Below are 21,344 nucleotides of genomic sequence, written 5' to 3'. Positions count from 1 at the left end.
AGGGAGAGAGAAGGAGAGAGGGAGGGTGAGAGAGAGGGGGGACCTGGCAGAGAGAGAGAGGCAGAGAGGGAAGGTGAGAGAGAGGGGAAACTGATGGAGAGAGAGAAGGAGAATGTTCTGTTTTCTGTGTGTCTGGTTCAGGAATATATCAAGATGAAAGGTCTGCTCATTCAGCTGTGGTATAGTACTGCTGGAGTTGGATGGTTATGGCAAACATGGGTTGGATGGCAAACATGTTCCTGCATGTCTGATGAGAATTAATAATCTGAGTTTTGTTAGTGTGCATGCATATGTATTTGTGATGGAGACACTGCTTCCCCAATAGCCTTCACATGTAAAAGTGTTGTAGTACTGTCTGGCATGAATGAAGTCTAATGTAGACATACAGTGCATTCGGAAAGTTATCAGACCCCTTGACTTTTTCCACATTTTGTTTCGTGACAGGTTGATGAATGCTCCATCAGTCTTCCAATCCTTTGTAGATGAGATTTTCAGGGACCTGCACGGGCAGGGTGTAGTGGTGTATATTGATGACATTCTGATATACTCTGCTACACGCGCCGAGCATGTGTCCCTGGTGCGCAGGGTGCTTGGTCGTCTGTTGGAGCATGACCTGTACGTCAAGGCTGAGAAATGCCTGTTCTTCCAACAGTCTGTCTCCTTCCTAGGGTACCGCATTTCCACCTCGGGGGTGGAGATGGAGAGTGGCCGCATTTCAGCCGTGCGTAATTGGCCGAGTCCCACCACGGTAAAGGAGGTGCAGCAGTTTCTAGGGTCTGCCAATTACTACCGGAGGCTTATCCAGGGTTTTGGTCAGGTAGCGGCTCCCATTACCTCACTGCTGAAGGGGGGACCGGTACGTTTGCAGTGGTCAGCTGAGGCGGACAGGGCTTTTGGTCATCTGAGGGCTCTGTTTACCTCGACTCCCGTGCTGGCCCATCCGGATCCCTCTTTCGCGTTCATAGTGGAGGTGAACACGTCCGAGGCTGGGATAGGAGCCGTGCTCTCTCAGCGCTCGGGTACGCCACCGAAGCTCCGCCCCTGTGCTTTCTTCTCGAGGAAGCTCAGCCCGGCGGAGCGAAACTATGACGTGGGGGACCGGTAGCTGTTGGCTGTCGTCAAGGCTTTGAATGCATTGGCTTGAGGGGGCTAAACACCCTTTTCTCATCTGGACTGACCACCGCAATCTGGAGTACATCCGGGCGGCGAGGAGACTGAACCCTCGCCAGGCAAGGTGGGCCATATTTTTTACCTGTTTTGTTTTCACCCTTTTTTACAGACCAGGTTCCCAGAATGTGAAGGCAGACGCACTGTCCCGGCTGTATGACACAGAGGAGCGGCCCATTGATCCCACCCCCATACTCCCGGCCTCCTGCCTGGTGGCGCCGGTAGTGTGGGAGCTGGACGTGGAAATTGGGCAGGAGACAGAGAGAGAGCAGAGCCCTACTCCTCAAGTGTATGCCCGCTGGTGTCGTAGTCCGTTAGGGACGGTCCGTCTGGCTGTCTCGTGGACGCTGATGCTATTGGGCCCACCGCGTCATGGCCTCCTTCTTGGGTCATCTTCTAGGGAGATTGGCAGTGCGCGCTGTCCTGAGTGGGGAAGATGTTGGTCGCCACTTTGGCTAAGGACGGTGGAGGGTTTAATGTTTCCTCCTGCTCGGTGTGGGCGCCAGTGGTAAGGCCCTAGGCACCTTGCCAGAGGTAAGCTAACATCTCCTTACCCGTTCCACAACGGCCTTGGTTTGCACCTGTTTTGGTTGGGATTTTTCCTACGAATCTTAACTCCCTTCACAGGGTAACCCCTTCCGATCTGGTCGTTTGTGGAGCCATTTTTCTAAGTCCTGCCGTCTCCTCCTCTGCCCGCGCCTCTCCTACGGCCTACAGACTTGCAGAGAGCCTCTGTTTTACACACGTTTCCAGCAGCTACGAGATTGCTGAGGACATAGTGTCCTGATCGGGTCCCGTTCACTGTCGAGGGTCTGGAGGGCGTTCATATGGAACGTCTGGGGGTCTACGATCCGTCCTTACCGTCGGCGTTTTCACCTCCAAAGAGTAACGGGCAGGTGGAGAGAGTTAACCAGGACGTGGGTAGGTTTGCTGAGCGTCTTAGGGGCAGGACCGGGCCGGTGGGAGGTGGGGCGGCATTTGTGCCCTGGGAGAGATGGCCAGGAAACTTGCCTCCATTCACTCTCTCCACTAACCTCTCCCCCTTCCACAGTGGCGTATGGGGTCTCTAGCCGGTCTGGCTCCTTGGCATCAGCGTCTAAGACACCGAGGCTCATCTGCAGTGGACGGATGTGTTCCGGTCGCCAGCGTTAGAAGGTACATGGCCGGTATGCCGCACCTGGCGCATCATGTTCACCTTCAGCGCGCCGTGCAGACCGTCACCGCAGTGAGGTCTGGCTTTCGACTCGAAACTTGCCCCCCCGCCTGCCCTGCCGGAAGCTGGGTCCGRGGTTTGTGGGACCATTTAAAGTCCTGAGGAGACTGAACGAGGTGAGTTACAGGTTACAGCTTCCCCCCGATTACCGTATTAACCCCTCGTTCCATGTGTCTCTCCTCAGGCCGGTGGTGGCTGGCCCGCTCCAGGAGTCTGAGGTGCGGGAGGTTCCTCCGCCCCCTCTGYACATCGAGGGGGCCCCAGCGTACTCCATTCGCTCCATACTGGATTCGAGGCAGCGGGCGAGAGGCCTTCAGTACCTCGTGGACTGGGAGGGGTACGGTCCGGAGGAGAGATGCTGGGTTCCGGTGGAGGACGTGTTGGACCCTTCAATGCTGCGGGAGTTCCACCGTCTCCGTCCGGATCACCCCGCACCTCGCCCTCCGGGTCGTCCCCGAGGCCGGTGTCGGCGTGCTGCTGGAGCCGCGCGTCAAGGGGGGGGGGGTACTGTCACGACTTCCGCTGAAGTCGGCTCCTCTCCTTGTTTGGGCGGCGTTCGGCATTTGACGTCGCCGGTCTTCTAGCCATCGCTGATCCACCTTTCATTTTCCATTTGTTTTGTCTTGTCTTCCTGCACACCTGGTTTACATCTCCTACTAATTAACATGTGTATTTAACCCTCTGTTTCCTCCATGTCTGTGTGGGGTATTGTTTATTGTCAAGGTTGGCACGCTTCCGGCTGGTTTGCGCCGGGTTTTGTTTTACCCGTGCTTTGTGGCAGCCGGTACTTTGTACTTGGGTTTTGTACTTTTGCTGCCTCACTTGTTCTGTGGGCATTTGTTTTGTGACGCGGTTGCGTTCTGTATTATGATTGCCTAGTAAAGTGCTTTGTCCATTCATCTCTGCTCTCCTGCGCCTGACTTCCATGCACCAGCTACACCCACCGGTGACAACTTTGAAGATGCAAATTATTTTTTATTGTGAAACAAACAAGAAATAAGATTAAAAAAACAGYAAACTTGAGCGTGCCTAACTATTCACCCCCCCAAAGTCAATACTTTGTAGAGCCACCTTTTGCAGCATTTACAGCTGCGAGTCTCTTGGGGTATGTCTCTATAAGCTTGGCACATCTAGCCGCTGGGATTTTTTCCCATTCTTCAAGGCAAAACTGCTCCAGCTCCTTCAAGTTGGGTGGGTTCTGCTGGTGTACAGCCATTTTTAAGTCATACCACAGTGTTCTCAATTGGATTGAGGTCTGGGCTTTGACTAGGCCATTCCAAGACATTTAAATGTTTCCCCTTAAACCACTCGATTGTTGCTTTAGCAGTATGCTTAGGGTCATTGTCCTGCTGGAAGGTGAACCTCCATCCCAGTCTCAAATCTCTGGAAGACTGAAACAGGTTTCCCTCAAGAATTTCCCTGTATTTAGAGCCATCCATCATTCCTTCAATTCTGACCAGTTTCCCAGTCCCTGCCGATGAAAAACATCCCCACAGCATGATGCTGCCACCACCATGCTTCACTGTGTGGATGGTGTTCTCGGTGTGATGAGAGGTGTTGGGTTTGTGCCAGACATAACGTTTTCCTTGATGGCCAAAAGCTAKATTTTTGTCTCATCTGACCAGAGTACCTTCTTCCATATGTTTGGGGAGTCTCTCACATGCCTTTCGGCGAACACCAAACGTGTTTGCTTATTTTTTTCTTCAAGCAATGGCTCTTTTCTGGCCACTCTTCCGTAAAGCCCAGCTCTGTGGAGTGTACGGCTTAAAGTGGTCCTAAGTGGTCCTTGCCTGGTCCGTGAGTTTTGGTGGGCGGCCCTCTCATGGCAGGTTTGTTGTGGTGCCATATTCTTTTCATTTTTTATAACGGATTTAATGGTGCTCTGTGGGATGTTCAAAGTTTCAGATATTTTTTTATAACCCAACCTTGATCTGTACTTCTCCACAACTTTGTCCCTCACCTGTTTGAAGAGCTCCTTGGTCTTCATGGTGCCGCTTGCTTGGTGGTGCCACTTGCTTAGTGGTGTTGCAGACTCTGGTGCCTTTCAGAACAGGTGTATATATATTGAGATCATGTGACACTTACATTGCACACAGGGGGACTTTATTTAACTAATGATGTGACTTCTGAAGGTAATTGGTTGCACCAGATCTTATTTAGGGGCTTCATAGAAAAGGGGGTGAATACATATATACGCACCACTTTTCCGTTTTTATTTTATAMAATTTTTTGAAACAAGTTATTTTTTTCAATTCACTTAACCAATTTGGACTATTTTGTGTATGTCCATTACATGACATCCAAATAAAAATTGGATGACATATCTGTATACTTCCCATTATTTCTTTATACAGAGAGGGCCTCTGGGATTAGAATGTGAATGTGTATGTGTGAGAGGGAGAGAGAGAGAGGGGGGGGTGGGGGGTGGAAAGTGTTTGTGTGTGTTATTGAGCTAATGGAGGGTCTTGGGCTGTGTAAGGGAGCCCCTCCCTCTGGGCAGAGCAGATCATTTAATTAATGTCAGCCTCCTCGTCTCCCTCCTTCCTCTCTCCCTGCCTCTCACTCATCCTCCCTTCTTCCCAAGTGACTCATCTGCATAGTTTCGCTCTTGACACTCATCCCCATCCTCTGAATTCATCCACAATATAGAGCTGTCCAACATCCAACATCATTTATTAATCCATCGATTAATTGTTTGTTTGTTTGTTCCTTTTTTTTTTGTTTGTGTGTTGTTACACGTTCATACATAGAGAAAATGGCCTCACTCTCCCATAACATTCCTCTCACACTCTCTGAGCTTTTAAAGTTTATGGATAACAGCTATTTGTAGGGTTATTGTTATTTATGTTGATATAATGACTTTTACCCAAAGTGAAGCCTGCTTCAGCCAGCCTGTCATTGTGTACTTTTTAAAAGCAGAAGCAGTCTGGTACCAAGGCTAGCTACCTGAAGATTCACAAAATTAATCTTCTGGTTGATAAGCTTTTCTATGACCATTGCTCTCTGTTCAGCCCAGTTCGAAGGAATTCACCAAACTGTAATGATAGTAAGCACAATGGTTCTGAATACATTTACAACGTTTGTGTTCACCCTGAATCCTTAGCAGTGCCAGGTTGACAGTAACTAAATTAGGTCTATCTATTCTACAGGTGGTATAGCTTTATCTGACCTCTGCTCTCTGTGTTTTCTACCAGGTGGTATAAGCAGGGGGTATAGAGATCTGTATCACCTTCCCTACAGAGTATGTGAAGACTCAGCTACAACTGGACGAGAAGGCCAACCCTCCCAAATCAAGGGGATCCGGTGAGTTTCTGCTGTATGTTTGTGTGTTTGTGTGTGTGTGTGTGTGTGTGTGTGTGTGTGTGTGTGTGTGTGTGTGTCCTCCACCCTACAACACACAACACATACAGTCTTGGTCAAAAGTTTTGAGAATGACCAAATTTAATTTTCACAAAGTCTGCTGCCTCAGTGTTTTTAGATATTTTTGTCAGATGTTACTATGGAATACTGAAGTATATTACAAAGCATTTCATAAGTGTCAAAGGCTTTTATTGACAATTACATGAAGTTGATGCAAAGAGTCAATATTTGTAGTGTTGACCCTTCTTTTTCAAGACCTCTGCAATCCGCCCTGGCATGCTGTCAATTAACTTCTGGCCACATCCTGACTGATGGCAGCCATTCTTGCATATCAATGCTTGGAGTTTTGTCAGAATTTGGTGGTTTTGTTTGTCCACCTGCCTCTTGAGGTTGACACAAGTTTCTCAATGGTGTTTAAGGTCTGGGGAGTTCTCTGGCCATGGACCCAAAATATCGATGTTTTGTTCCCGAGCCACTTAGTTATCACTTTTGCGTAATGGCAAGGTGCTCCATCGTGCTGGAAAAGGCATTGTTCGTCACCAAACTGTTCCTGGATGGTTGGGAGAAGTTGCTCTCGGATGATGTTTTGGTACCATTCTTTATTCATGGCTGTGTTCTTATGCAAATTGTGAGTGAGCCCACTCCCTTGGCTGAGAAGCAACCCCACACATGAATGGTCTCAGGATGCTTTACTGTTGGCATGACACAGGACTGATGGTAGCCATGGCGTGCAGATGCACTCACACCTGCCTGCTGCCATTCCTGAGCAAGCTCTGTACTGGCGGTGCCCTGATCCCGCAGCTGAATCAACTTTAGGAGGCGGTCCTGGCGCTTGCTGGACTTTCTTGGCGCCCTGAAGCTTCTTCTTCACAACAATTGAACACTCTCCTTGAAGTTCTTGATGATCCGATAATGGTTGATTTAGGTGCAATCTTACTGGCAGCAATATCCTTGCCTGTGAAGCCTTTATGTGCAAGCAATGATGACAGCAGCTTTTTCCTTGCAGGTAACCATGGTTGACAGAGGAAGAACAATGATTCAAGCACCACCCTCCTTTTGAAGCTTCCAGTCTGTTATTCGATCAATCGCATGACAGAGTGATCTCCAGCCTTGTCCTCGTCAACACTCCACACCTGTGTTAACGAGAGAATCACTGACATGATGTCAGCTGGTCCTTTTGTGGCAGGGCTGAAATGCAGTGGAAATGTTTTGGGGGATTCAGTTAATGTTGGCATGGCAAAGAGGGACTTTGCAATTAATTGCAATTCATCTGATCACTCTTCATAACATCCTGGAGTATATGCAAATTGCCACCATACAAACTGAGGCAGCAGACTTTGTGAAAATTAATATTTGTGTCATTCTCAAAACTTTTGGCCACGACTGTACAGTGCATTCGGAAAGTATTCAGACKCCTTGACTTTTTCCACATTTTGTTACGTTACAGCCTTATTCTAAAATTGATTAAATAGTTTTTTGTGTGTGAGTTCCTCATCAATCGACACACAATACCCCATAATGACAAAGTGAAAACAGGTTTTTAGAATTTTTCAAAAATGTATTAAAAATAAAAACAGATACCTTATTTACATAAGTATTCAGACCCTTTGCTATGAAACTCAAAATGAAGCTCAGGTGCATCTTGTTTCCATTGATCGTCCTTGAGATGTTTCTACAACTTGATTGGAGTCCACCTGTGGGAAATTCAATTGATTGGACATGATTTGGAAAGACACACCCCTTGTCTATATAAGGTCCCACAGTTGACAGTGCATTTCAGAGCAAAAACCAAGCCATGAGGTCGAAGGAATTCTCCGTAGTGCTCCGAGACAGGATTGTGTCGAGGCACAGATCTGGGGAAGGGTACCAAAACATTTCTGCAGCATTGAAGGTCTCCAAGAAAACAGTGGCCTCCATCATTGTTAAATGGAAGAAGTTTGGAACCACCAAGACTCTTCCTAGAGCTGGCCGCCCGGCCAAACTGAGCAATTGGGGGAGAAGGGCCTTGTTCAGGGAGGTGACCAAGAACCCGATGGAAACCTGGCACCATCCCTACGGTGAAGCATGGTGGTGGCAGCATCATGCCGTGTGGATGTTTTTCAGCGGCAGGGACTGGGAGACTAGTCAGGATCGAGGGAAAGGTGAACGGAGCAAAGTACAGAGATATCCTTGATGAAAACCTGCTCCAGAGCACTCAGGACCTCAGACTGGGGTGAAGGTCTACTTTCCAACAGAACAATGACCTTAAGCACACAGCCAAGACAACGCAGCAGTGGCTTCAGGACAAGTCTCTGAATGTCCTTGAGTGGCCCAGCCAGACGCTGGACTTGAACTCGATCAAACATCTCTGGAGAGACCTGAAAGCAGCTGTGCAGCGATGCTCCCCATCCAACCTGACAGAGCTTGAGAGGATCTGCAGAGAAGAATGGGAGAAACCCTAAATACAGGTGTGCCATGCTTGTACCGTCATACCCAAGAAGACTCGAGGCTGTAATTGCTGGCAAAGGTGCTTCAACAAAGTACTGAGTAAATGGTCTGAATACTTATATAAATGTTATATTTCCGTTTTTTTTTGTAATACATTTGCAAAGATGTCTAAACAGTTTTTGCTTTGTCATTATGGGGTTTTGTTGTAGATTGGTGAGGGAAAAAAACTATGTAAGCAATTTTAGAATTAGGCTGTAACGTAACAAAATGTAGAAAAAGTCAAGGGTTCTGAATACTTTCTGAATGCAGTCTATACAAAGATCCCTGATACATWCAAAGTCATCCCCCACCCCCACTTCGGTCAATCAGATCACGTCTTTCTGTTCCTACTCTCCGCCTACAAGCAGCAATTCAATAGGGAGCCACCAACACAGAGAATAGTGGACAGAGGCAGACTCAATGCTGCAGGACTGTTTTGAGAATACTAATTGGAATATGTTCAAAGATTCATCCATCCAGGACTCATCCATCAACATTGAAGAATATATATCGTTAGTCAAATCAAATCAAATCAGATTTTATTAGTCACACGCGCCGAATACAGCAGGTGTAGACCTTACAGTGAAATGCTTACTTACGAGCCCCTAACCAWCAGTGCAGTTWAAAAAAATATGGATAAGAATAAGAGATAAAAGTAACAAGTAATTAAAGAGCAGCAGTAAAAAATAACAATCTATACAGGGGGGTGCAGGTACAGAGTCAATGTGCGGGGGCACCGGTTAGTTGAGGTAATATGTACATGTAAGTAGAGTTATTAAAGTGCCTATGCATAGATGACAACAGAGAGTAGCAGTGGTGTGGAGAGGGGAGGGGGGGCAATGCAAATAGTCTGGGTAGCCATTTGACTAGATGTTCAGGAGTCTTATGGCTTGGGGGTAGAAGCTATTCAGAAGCCTCTTGGACCTTGACTTGGTGCTCCGGTACCGCTTGCCGTGTGGTAGCAGAAAGAACAGTCCATGACTAGGGTGGCTGGAGACTTTGACAATTTTTAGGGCCTTCCTCTGACACCGCCTGGTATAGAGGTCCTGGATGGCAGGAAACTTGGCCCCAGTGATATACTGGGCCGTTCGCACTACCCTCTGTAGCATCTTGCGGTCGGAGGCCGAGCAGTTGCCATACCAGGCAGTGATGCAACCAGTCAGGATGCTCTCGATGGTGCGAGAGGATCTGAGGACCCATGCCAACTTTTTTCAGTCTCCTGAGGGGGAATAGGTTTTGTCGTGCCCTCTTCACGACTGTCTTGGTGTGCTTGGACCATGTTAGTTTGTTGGTGATGTGGACACCAAGGAGCTTGAAGCTCTCAACCTGCTCCACTGCAGCCCCGTRGATGAGAATGGGGGCGTGCTCAGCTTCATTCTCCTAATGAAGTCACAGGCTTCATTAGGAAATGTGTTGATGATGTTGTACCCACAATAACAGTCCGGACATACCCCAACCAAAAACCCTGGATGAACAGAGATATCTGTACCATGCTGAGAGGCCGTACTGCAGCATTCTATGTCAGCAGAACAAACCCTGATGTCTCGTACCTGCTTGTGTATAAGGAAGGCTCTCGCTGCTCCGGATGAAACAAGGTGCTCTCACTCTCCAAGGCTGACGTGAGGAAAACTCTCAAAAGAGTGAATACTCACAAAGCCGCAGGCCTTGGCCGTGTCCTCAGAGTGTGTGCTGACCAGCTGGCCGTAACACATCTGGACAAGAGGAACACCGACGTGAGAATTATGTTAATTGACTACAGTTCAGGATTCAACACTATTGTTTCCTCCAAGCTCGACACCAAGCTCAGAGCCCTGGGTCTGGACACCACCCTCTGCAACTGGATCCTGGACTTCCTGATGGCCAGACCACCGGCTGTGAGGATTAGCAACAACACCTCCTCCACACTGATTCTTCACACCGGGCCCCCCAGGGTTGTGTCCTCAGACCTGTTCACCCACGACTGCGTGGCTTTGCAAGACATCAACTCCATCATCAAGTTTACTGACGACACCACGGTTGTAGGTCTATAACTAACATCAACCAGTCAGCCTATAAGGAGTATGTAAGTGAACTGGCATTGTGGTGCCAGGACAACAACCTCTCCCTCAATGTCAGCAAAAGAAAGGAGTTYATTGTTGACTTCAGGAAGCAGAGGAGAGAACATTGTCATGACGCTGCCTGCTTGGGTATTGCAAACCCCATCCCCCTCTCCCTGCCTCTCCCTTTCCTCCTTCAACCCATGCTGTGATCACAGAGAGACGTCGTAAATTCCTGAGAATCTCCTCATGGCTAAACAGTATTAGAGAGAGGGTAAACTTTCAGGACAAAGAGGTTTCTTCCACCTCACAGAACTTGAYGTACGAAGAGATTTCATGTTCCGGAAAAAGTATTAAAGATCGGTGGAGAGTCCAGTTATTAACATGCCCGTTTGTRCCCATGTGGGAAACTCATGAGACACGGGATGGCTACATTACCATACCGCTGTTTATATAATAACCTCAGATATGAGGTTTACATCTGTTTGTTGTATAAAATGAATGAGTGAGTATGATACTGTTTGTATAATTGTGTAATATGATTTTGGACTGTTTAATGAAGAAAAATACAAATCCCTTTTTGATTTGAACTAAACCCGAGGACCCGCCCCTGAGCCAGTTGGGTCAGACATCCAAGGACAGCCCCTTCCTGCTATCTGAATAAAAGCCAACTCTGAGAAATTACCATGAGACCATGTTTCTCTCAATGGGGAGAACGAAGGTTAAGTACCATTGCTGAATCTTTAACCATACCACGTGGTTAAACTCTTAGACGAATAAGAACAAGTCGTTGATATTGACTACTAGTCTGCAGCTAGGAATTCGGTATCATTGAACGCGAAGAAAGACAACCGCCGAAACATCCATTCTATAACGAATTCACTCGGAACTATCCACATTAGCCAAGACAGAGACCGACGAATCTCCAACAGAAACTAACTTTCCTCCAGCGATCAAGACGACACAATGAGCGTAAATATATATATATTGATTGCAATTGTTCCCGAATGAGTGAGCGTTCATGTGTAAAGGATTAGCATGTCAATTGTTATAATTATGAACTCTGTAGTGAATTCTTAGTCGAACGCAATTTTCCCTTTTGTCTAACAAGCCGCCATGCCGGTTCAGCCACTAGGGCATATTTCTCCCATTTCATGTAACCAATTTTAAGTTTGTTTGTTTGTTTATGCATTTCTGTGAATTAATTAGTTAGTAATAAATAAATGATTTAAGACAATTGATGTATGGATGACTCATAGTGAAGACTGGGTTCGTGCAGATACCCAACAATTTACGACGTTTGGAATGAGACTAACGTGAGGTAAAATAAATAAATCATTAATCAGAAGACTATTGATCAGATATGAAAATATCTGAAAGGTTATATTGGGAAATTATAACTTTGTAATCTGACTACTTTCCCTGTTATTTCATAGTTTTGATGTCTTCACTATTATTCTACAATGTAGATAATAGTAAAACTAAAGAAAAGCCCTTGAATGAGTAGGTGTCTCCTAACTTTTGACTGGTACTGTATATATACATTTTTTAAATCCAGTCTGATAAACACTCCAAACAGCCTACCGTACCGTTCGGAGGCGTCCCCATMGTCCTAAAGCACACGGTTGTCTCATTTTGTATCACATTCCACTAATACAACTGGGGGAACAGAAATGCAATTTCAGAATGTGGGTCCCCTCCGTCCCTAGTGAATGTTGCGCCCCTGCATATGACTAATAAAACTTGAAACAACAATCCCAACCATACCCTAACACTAACCCTAACCCTTACCCTAACCCTAACCCTAACACTAACACTAACACTAACACTAACCCTTACCCTAACCCTAACCCTAACCCTAACCCTAACCCTTACCCTAACCCTTACCCCACCCATCTCCTTTAATACATCTACACCTTTTCTCCCCCAATGCATCTAACCCTCAAAAGATACAAGGTCGTCATTGTGTTTACCAAACCAATCAACCTTCATCTCTTTCTCTCTCTCTCTCTCTTGCGTGCGCTTTCTCTCTTTCTCTCTTTTCTCTCTCTCTCTCTCTCTTGCGTTGCGCTTTCTCTCTTTCTCTCTCTCTCTCTCTTGCGTGCGCTTTTCTCTCTTTTCTCTTTTCTCTCTCTCTCTCTTGCGTGGGCTTTCTCTCTTTCTCTTTCTCTCTCTCTCTCTTGCGTGCGCTTTCTCTCTTTCTCTCTCCTCTCTCTCTCTCTCTCGTGCGCTTTCTTCTCTTTCTCTCTCTCTCTCTCTCTTGCGTGCGCTTTCTCTCTTTCTCTCTTTTTCTCTCTCTCTCTCCTTGCGTGCGCTTTCTCTCTTTCTCTCTTTCTCTCTCTCTCTCTCTTCGCGTGGGCTTTCTCTCTTTCTCTTTTCTCTCTCTCTCTCTTGCGTGCGCTTTCTCTCTTTCTCTCTTTCTCTCTCTCTCTCTCTTGCGTGCGCTTTCTCTCTCTTTCTCTTCTTCTCTCTTCTCTCTCTTCTTTTGCGTGCGCTTTCTCTCTTTCTCTCTCTCTCTCTTCTCTCTCTTGCGTGCGCTTTCTTCTTTTTCTCTCTCTCTTGCGTGCGCTTTCTCTCTTTCTCTCCTCTCTCTCTCTTGCGTGCGCTTTCTCTTTTCTTCTTTCTCTCTCTCTCTCTCTTTGCCTTTTCTCTCTTTCTCTTCTCTCTCTTCTCTTCCTCTGGCCCTCTCAGGATCTAAGATCAAATTACCCATCATCCTCAGGTGCATTAGTGATTCTGGCAGGCTGTCCACTGTGCTTGTTTGTATGACTGTTAACAGGCGCACACACACACACACACACAACACACACACAACAACAACAACACCCCACATGACACACACACACACACACACACACACACACACACACACACACACACACACACAGTGTCAGTCTGGTTTCTCTTGGCTGGAGCTCTGAGGATCTGAGACCATCTTAATGAGCCCTGCAGACAGATGTCTCTGTCTCATACTAGCTAGCTATGCTTACCAAGGAGTTTTCATACTGTTGTGTCTTTCCATGTGTATGAATATGTGATTTTAATGCTCTCTGTGTGTCTATAGCTGGTTGTATGTTCATTTTAGGTTGTGTGTTAATTGTGTCTGTGTAGGTGATTGTGTGAAGCAGACAGTACATGGTCATGGGGTGAGGGGACTGTATAGAGGACTCAGCTCACTCCTCTACGGATCCATACCCAAATCAGCTGTCAGGTATGTAGAAGGCACCTAACCCCACACAAACACATGCACACTCACTCACATACCCACAATGCATAGCTCAAATGTCACGCTGGTCTCTGTAGTGTGGCAGAAGGAACGTCTTAGACTGGGGCATTTATCATCTTTCTCTGTATGTGTGTCTTAAAGGGCAGAGCCTGTCTGTAGACTGGATAGAGCTGCCACTCAGTGTCTCAGTGGAGATACAGAGAGGAAAACCTGTGGATGTGTGTGTGTTTGTGTGTGTATCAGTGTGTGTCAGTCAGTCAGATAGGGGAGGGGGACATTAGGCAAACAGGGCATAGAGGTGGACAGGGCAACAAGAGTAGGCCACACCATCTGTCTTCACTCCAGGTCTGACAGCAGTGTGTGTGTGTGTGTATGTGTAGGGGGGGGGGTATTTTTCATCTTCTGTCTTCTCCCCACCTCTCCCTCGTTTCCCTCTTTCCCTCCTTCCCCTACCAATCCATCCTTTTCTCCCCTTTCCTACCATCTCCCGCATTCCATTAGCTGATTGCCTTTATGTACTGTGTGTGCGTGGGGGGGGGGGGCTGAAAGAGGCCATGGGCTTTAATGTAGAGAGACTGATCTTTTTCATCCACCCACCTAACTRCACCTGCCTCCCCTCCCCTCCTCATCCTCTTTCCCATCGTTTCATCCCCATACACCCCCCCCTCCCGTTCTCCATGTACCTGCATCCTCCTTCCTGCCCCCCATCTCTTGGCAAAGAGCGATTGACCTTGCAGATAGAGCCCTGATGGGGTTTAGGAGACTCTCCATGGTCTCTGTGACAACCAAAGTGCCTCTGACTTGGTAGTTCTTGTCCATTTAGTCATTTTAATGTGCTAATCTAAAGTGTAGTTCAAAAAAGTATTTTGCCACTTCCTTGTAGTCCAAGTAAGGTGGATGGGAGAGAGTGAGYGAAAGAGAGAGACCAAGAGAGAGGGAGAGAAATAGAAAGAGAGAGGGAGAAGAGAGACACCTGTTTTGAAATTCCTTTCAAGGTATAAAGGTATCATTGTCTTCTGTTTGCCAGTCAGAGTGTGTGTGTTCCTGCACGGTGGAGAGAGTATGTGAGTCGTGAAGCGGCTGTCACTCAAACAAACAAACATGAATAGAGACAGATAAACATATGCAGAATTTTAAAGAACAAAGAAATATGAGGTGAAAAAAAGAGAAAGAAAGATAGTCAGAGCAAAAGGAGGGGTAGAGGGAGAAAAGATGAGGAAATAGAACAGCGAAACAAACCCAGAGATAGAGACAGATCGTCAATGTCTGAGACAGACATGAAGACATCGCTCAGACTAGACACTCTCGGGTGAAAGGGCAGAGGCACAAGAACTCTAGCCTTGTGAAACCAACCTGATCTTGCAGTAGTTCACATTCTGTGAGTGTACTGCTTTAACAGGCTACATGAATACAAACTGTTAATCAACACTAAGTGGCAAAGTGTCTTTCTTCCCCCTCTCCTCCTCCTCCTATCTTCCACCATGTTCAGTTTGTCCCTGCTATCACCACAATCCAATTCCTGCTATAAATAACCTTCCCAGTGAAGGACTCTATGGAACAGCATCTCCTAACTGATTACTTGATTACTCTCTCTCTCTCTCTCACTCTCACTCTCACTCTCACTCTCACTCTCACTCTCACTCTCACTCTCTCTCACTCACACACACACACAAAAGCTAGTACTTTTCTAAAATATCTTATTGAAAAACTCAAATTGAAAATAAAGGCATGCAAAGGCAAAGTGGTAATTTATTGGTCCTTGGGGTAATCACGCACGCACGCACGCACACACACACACACACACACTTACTTCCTGAGGTGAAACGGAACTCTCAACTCACTTCCATGGTTGCAGTTGCTGGGCATCCGTTGCTTGCTGAGGCATCAGACTTTATTGCAACATTTTTTAACATGGAAGTGCCTTGTGCTGGGTAGTAAAAATAATCGAGTTCACTAGCAGTTTGTTTCACTTCACCTGGGCATCGAAGGAAGCCATTTGCCTCTTGCCTTGAGGTGTATCTATGTATCCACTTCCATAGGACTGAGGCAAGACTTCGACTGTGATTACTAAGCAGTTCTGTACTATGGGTTCAGAGAGGAAACTGGTGTGAAATTCTGCTCATCGGTAGTTTAACTGATTAAACCCAAAATGGCTTCCTCTAAGGTGTCCAGTGGGGTTCGAACTCTTTGAAGACTTTTCATTGTTTCTGTAGCTCATCCAGAGATATCAGTAACTCTGACCTTCCTCATCTTCACAGTTATACAGTATCAGTTTCTGTGTTTTACTGTCACCTAGGTAACAAGCTCAGCCACTCAGCTGAAGAGGAGGCAGGCTAGAGGGAGATTCTATTGAGAGTCTAATGAGATTCTAATATGATTCTAAAACATTTTAGATTTAGGTTCTAGTCTGATATTCTTAGAGATAGACTAATGTTAACATTCAAGCCTAACTCCTCTTCCTGATATCACTGTACCACACTCAAACCTGAGCATCAGCTCTGCTTGTTATTAATGACTCTAACTCAGAAGAACCACATTGATTGAACTGGTCAAACGGACTGGAATGGACTGTATATTAACCTGTTCTCTCTCTCCATCTCTCTTTTCTCTCCCCCCCTCCCTCAGGTTTGGTGTGTTTGAGTATCTCAGTAACCATGCCCGTGACGAGGCAGGGAAGTTGAACAGCACCAGGGGTCTGCTATGTGGGCTGGGGGCTGGAGTCATMGAGGCTGTAGTCATAGTCTGCCCCATGGAGACTGTCAAGGTACGTCTGAGACAGAGCATCTATCTACCCCCCTCTCATCTTTCTGTCTCTCTCTCCTCCTCCTCTCCTATTCCTGTCTATCTCCCCTATACCCCCTCCTCTTCCTGTCGCTCTCCTTCTCCTCCTCCTCRTCTCCTCTTCCTGTCTCTCTCCCCTTCCTCTCCTCTATACCCCTCTCCCTGTCTCTCTCCTCCTCCCTTTCTCTCCTCCATGCCCACCTCTCTATCTTCCACTCCTCTCCTCTCAGATTCAGTGTCACTGACATCCCCTACCCACTGATCTGAGGTCAGATTGGCTGTTCAGCTGATGATAATAATATTTAATAATCATTTGGTGGGTGCTTATATTTTTCCTATTTCACACATGTGAATTGGAGATGTGTTTTTTTTTGCATATCCCACTCTCCCTGAGACACCCTCAGAGATTGAGGTCACGGCCAGGGTCTGACAMTATCAGCGGCGACCCTGGAGAAATGTGGGTTAAGTGCCTTGCTCAAGGGCACATCGACATATTTTCACCTTGTCAGCTTGGGGATTTGAACTAGCGACCCATGGTTACTGGCCCAACACTCTAACCGCTAGGCTATCTGTTTTAGATGTGGAGATGGGTAGAAAGAGCTGATCCCAAATCAGTCTCTAGATTTGTTAACTGTCTAATCCAACAGCTGTATGAGGGTGAGTTGACCCGATCCTTCAAGGAGTGTACTCTTTGATATTCTCTGAAGTAAAGCCCAAGGCTGTCTTGTCTGCTCTGTGCTCTGAGAAACTGATAATAAAATAATAAGGAACAATGTGAAAAAGTGATAATGCTATTTTCCTGGAGCAGGCGTGGGATTGTTAATAAAAGTGTGTGTGTGTGTGTGTGTTTGGCGATCACACTGTCCCTGTGTTCTTTCTCAAGGTTAAGTTCATCCACGACCAGTCTTCAGTCAACCCCAAATACAGAGGCTTCTACCATGGAGTCAGGGAGATCATCAGAACCCAAGGTAAGAAAGGTGTAGGGGGAGGTTAACCATAGACACTGATCTAAGATCACTTTTGCATTTCTCCATGGTAAGGTTAGGGTTTAGGGAGGGTAATCTGGTCCTACCACCCTAAACTGGAGCGGTCAACAAAGSCCTTACATGTGGATTCACACTGACATCCACTGTTTAAAGAGGGTAATGCATATGCTGCTACTACATCCAGTGATGCTAACTGCTGCTGTCTGTTTTTGTCCCCAAGGTATTAGGGGGACCTACCAGGGCCTGACAGCCACCGTTCTGAAGCAGGGCTCCAACCAAGCCATCCGATTCTACGTCATGACCTCCCTCAGGAACTGGTACAAAGGTATGAGACTTCAAAGTTGCGTGCCAGATGATATCCTGTTCCCTATATAGGGCTTTGGTCAAAAGCACCCTGAGCCATCATCATCAGGAAGCTTGAGTACAGATCTACACCACACAGAAAATGCTGACCTCTAGTGGTCAAATGTAAAAAGGTACTCTCTTTGACAAGTGTCAAAAGAGAGTWCGTCACTTGGGTGATTGTTAAACAGCATTCTGTCTGTGTCTCCTTTTCCCAGGGGATAACCCCAATAAGGCTATTAACCCCGTGGTGACGGGAACGTTTGGAGCCATTGCAGGAGCAGCCAGTGTGTTTGGGAACACCCCACTGGATGTCATCAAGACCAGGATGCAGGTACAGCATAGGGTAACATCTATGGGCACTTGTTTAGATCTAAAAGGATTGAATGTGTTAAAAATATATGTATGACTTAACTCCATCTCTGTCTAAGGGAATAACCCTGTTTTTTTCTTTCTAAGGGTCTGGAGGCTCATAAGTATAAGAGTACACYGGACTGTGCCGTCAAGATCATGAGACACGAGGGTGTACGAGCGTAAGTGCACCACTATACTCTTCTATACAATCAAACTTTATTCATGACACCCTTCAGGAGCATAAGGATTCTTGAGGTTCTATATGCAATTCTATGTTCTACTCTTCTTGTTCTATGTTCTCTAGGTTTTATAAGGGGACGGTTCCTCGGCTGGGCCGTGTGTGTCTGGATGTGGCCATCGTCTTCATCATCTATGAGGAGGTGGTCAAGGTTCTCAACACGGTCTGGAAGACGGAGTGAGGGGGTGCAGCTGGAGCCTCTGACCTCTCTGGGCCAAACAGGATGTGACCGGACAAATGAGCCTACTACCACTCTGTAGTGGGTGCCCTATCATTCTGAGTTAAAGCATAGTGGTTCTGCCTTGGCCTGGCGGTCTAGCTACAGTAACAGTTACAGTAACAGCTACATGTAACAGCTAACCCAATGAAAAGGGTTTTCCTTTTGATCATTTATGATCAAGCCTTTAATGCAATAATTTTAAGTGTGATATGACATTTATTTTTATAATACTTATGATTATAATAATAAATGTTTAATTGCAGAATTTGTTTTACTCTGTTCCAGATGCCAAGCCCTCCAGTAGCAAGCTGCCAAATTGTGACAAACCTTATTATTGTTACAGTTCTACTGTAATACAACTCACCCTTTTGGGCTGGCTAACAGCATTTTCCTCAAGTGAGAAGTATGCATAGAGTAATATATTCTGACCAAGAGAAGAGAAAAAATGTAAATAATATACTGATTCATAATATATTGATCAGAGTCTTTATCAATGTATTTATTGAACGTTGAATGTTGACTAATGCGTCTTTGTGTTTGAGACCGTTGCTGTTATACTGTGCAGTGTTATGTACTAAATAGTAAGCCAATGCGCTACAGTGTTAACATTAAAGTACTGTAGGGATTGGGTGGGTGCAAGAGGTCGCATTGGGTTCATTACAGCTCATTCCGACTTAACCATAACTCAGTTTCCTAGCTCAGATGGCATCCTACCACAGATGTTTGTGTTCCAGATAGATCAGCCATGTTCTGAGATGGAACCCTGGGGGAACATTCCCATTCCATCCACACATGTTCCAATCATTTCAGAGGCCTTTGTTGTCAATCGTTTTAAAATTCTAAATCATTGACATTCTGTTATATTTGGTGCCATTTTGGGGGTTGTTTTAGTGTTTTAAATTCTTTCGTTATTGTTGCCTTGCAGATGTGCCTATTCATTTACGAAAACAACCATTTTGAAACCATTACAATGTATTATATATTTTTTGAATCCATCTCATCTAGGTTTTCAGGGTCTTGATTGTAGTGTAATAATGTGAGAACAGTCTGAGTCTGCACAAATGTCTGCCCTAACAACAAGATAACATGGCTTTATTTTGCATCAGTGGAATAGTAAATGAAATGCATTGTTATTTAGCTTTTAGCGCCCAATGCCTTTGAATCTGTGTTGTCAGAAACGGTAGATTGACTGTTTTGACTCTGCGTTGTCAGGAACGGTAGATTGACTGTTTTGACTCTGCGTTGTCAGGAACGGTAGATTGACTGTTTTGACTCTGCGTTGTCAGTAACGGTAGATTGACTGTTTTGACTCTGCGTTGTCAGTAACGGTAGATTGACTGTTATGACTCTGCGTTGTCAGTAACGGTAAGATTTGACTGTTTTGACTCTGCGTGTGAGTAACGGTAGATTGACTGTTTTTGACTCTGCGTTGTCAGTAACGGTAGATTGACTGTTTTGACTCTGCGTTGTCAGTAACGGTAGATTGACTGTTTTGGACTCTGCGTTGTCAGTAACGGTAGATTGACTGTTTTGACTCTGCGTTGTCAGTAACGGTAGATTGACTGTTTTTGACTCTGCGTTGTCAGTAACGGTAGATTGACTGTTTTGACTCTGCGTTGTCAGTAACGGTAGATTGACTGTTTGACTCTGCGTTTGTCAGTAACGGTAGATTGACTGTTTTGACTCTGCGTTGTCAGTAACGGTAGATTGACTGTTTTGACTCTGCGTTGTCAAGTAACGGTGAGATTGACTGTTTTGACTCTGCGTTGTCAGTAACGGTAGATTGACTGTTTTGACTCTGCGATGTCAGTAACGGTAGATTGACTGTTTTGACTCTGCGATGTCAGTAACGGTAGATTGACTGTTTTGACTCTTGCTTTTACCTACATACAGTAAGTGCTGCATACAATATGTACTGTAAAGTGCGGAAGGCCTCAGTCCTCTCCTCAGCATATGCTGTTTTAGGACTGGATTCAATCCGTATCGCAGAAGATTCGTGTTAAAATGTAAAGGTAATTTCCGATTGAGCCGACATATGCAGAGTTTACCATGACAATTGCCATTACATTTCAATCAAGCTATAACGCAGATCTTCTGTGATACTTCTGCGATACGGATTGAAACCAACCAGATTCCATAATATCACAATCAAAATTAAATGGATATAATTTCAAATACCTAGASGAATTTGCTGTGTTTCTTACCTTATTATAACCTCTAAAGCTAAGGTGGTACACTAAGGACCAAAACATGACCGCTTTGCCTTTGCATGCCTTTATTTGAATTAGAGTTTTTGAAAAGTACTATCTTGTGTGTGTGTACGTGCATGCACTCCTCCATCCTACTCCCCTTTGATGGGGTCAGGGATGTAGCTGTCCTATCTGGAAATCTGAAAGTGAAAGAAACAGTTTTATAGTTACAGCATCATGATGTGGTTTCTGGATTCAAACAAGACCATGTAACCATTCATTTGCAACTGAATAGTGGCTCTGGCTATGTATACAAGCTAATGTTAGTTAGTGAATGACATCTGCGGTGGCCATATACAGTTGAAGTCAGAAGTTTACATACACCTTAGCCAAATARGTTTAATCCTAGTAAATATTCCCTGTCTTAGGTCAGTTAGGATCACCACTTTATTTAAAAAATGTGAAATGTCAGAATAATAGTAGAGAATTATTTATTTAAGCTTTTATTTCTTTCATCACATTCCCAGTGGATCAGAAGTTTACATGCACTAAATTAGTATTTGGTATTATTGCCTTTAAATTGTTTAACTTGGGTCAAATGTTTCGGGTAGCCTCCCACAAGCTTCCCACAACAAGTTGGGTGAATTTTAGCCCATTCCTCCTGACAGAGCTGGTGTAACTGAGTCAGGTTTGTAGGCCTCCTTGCTCGCACACACTTTTTCAATTCTGCCCTCAAATTTTCTATAGGATTGAGGTCAGGGCTTTG

At 45.6% G+C, this 21,344-nt stretch overlaps 1 protein-coding gene across 2 annotated transcripts in view; it reads left to right on the top strand.

Annotated features, from left to right (window-relative positions):
- Nucleotides 1–20,566, top strand: part of LOC111958174 (tricarboxylate transport protein B, mitochondrial) — a 32,941-nt gene extending 12,375 nt beyond the window's left edge. The window contains exons 2-10 of one of the 2 annotated variants that reach the window (XR_011474686.1): nucleotides 5,585–5,683; nucleotides 13,354–13,453; nucleotides 16,094–16,232; nucleotides 17,133–17,217; nucleotides 17,456–17,560; nucleotides 17,796–17,911; nucleotides 18,037–18,110; nucleotides 18,236–18,428; nucleotides 18,675–20,566. Coding sequence is in view for 1 of the 2 variants with exons in the window: in XM_023979359.2 (XP_023835127.2) it covers nucleotides 5,585–5,683; nucleotides 13,354–13,453; nucleotides 16,094–16,232; nucleotides 17,133–17,217; nucleotides 17,456–17,560; nucleotides 17,796–17,911; nucleotides 18,037–18,110; nucleotides 18,236–18,350 (833 nt within the window). In the remaining variant the exon portion in view is untranslated. Of the gene's footprint in view, nucleotides 1–5,584; nucleotides 5,684–13,353; nucleotides 13,454–16,093; nucleotides 16,233–17,132; nucleotides 17,218–17,455; nucleotides 17,561–17,795; nucleotides 17,912–18,036; nucleotides 18,111–18,235 lie in introns of both variants that reach the window. The other variant, XM_023979359.2, reaches the window with a different exon arrangement.
- Nucleotides 20,567–21,344: the final 778 nt, after the last annotated feature.

The sequence above is a fragment of the Salvelinus sp. IW2-2015 genome, linkage group LG33 (assembly GCF_002910315.2).
Source record: "Salvelinus sp. IW2-2015 linkage group LG33, ASM291031v2, whole genome shotgun sequence".
In the NCBI taxonomy this organism is placed as follows: Eukaryota; Metazoa; Chordata; class Actinopteri; order Salmoniformes; family Salmonidae; genus Salvelinus; species Salvelinus sp. IW2-2015.
Note: the sequence above shows the minus strand (reverse complement) of the source record. Positions and strands in the feature narration are given on the sequence as shown.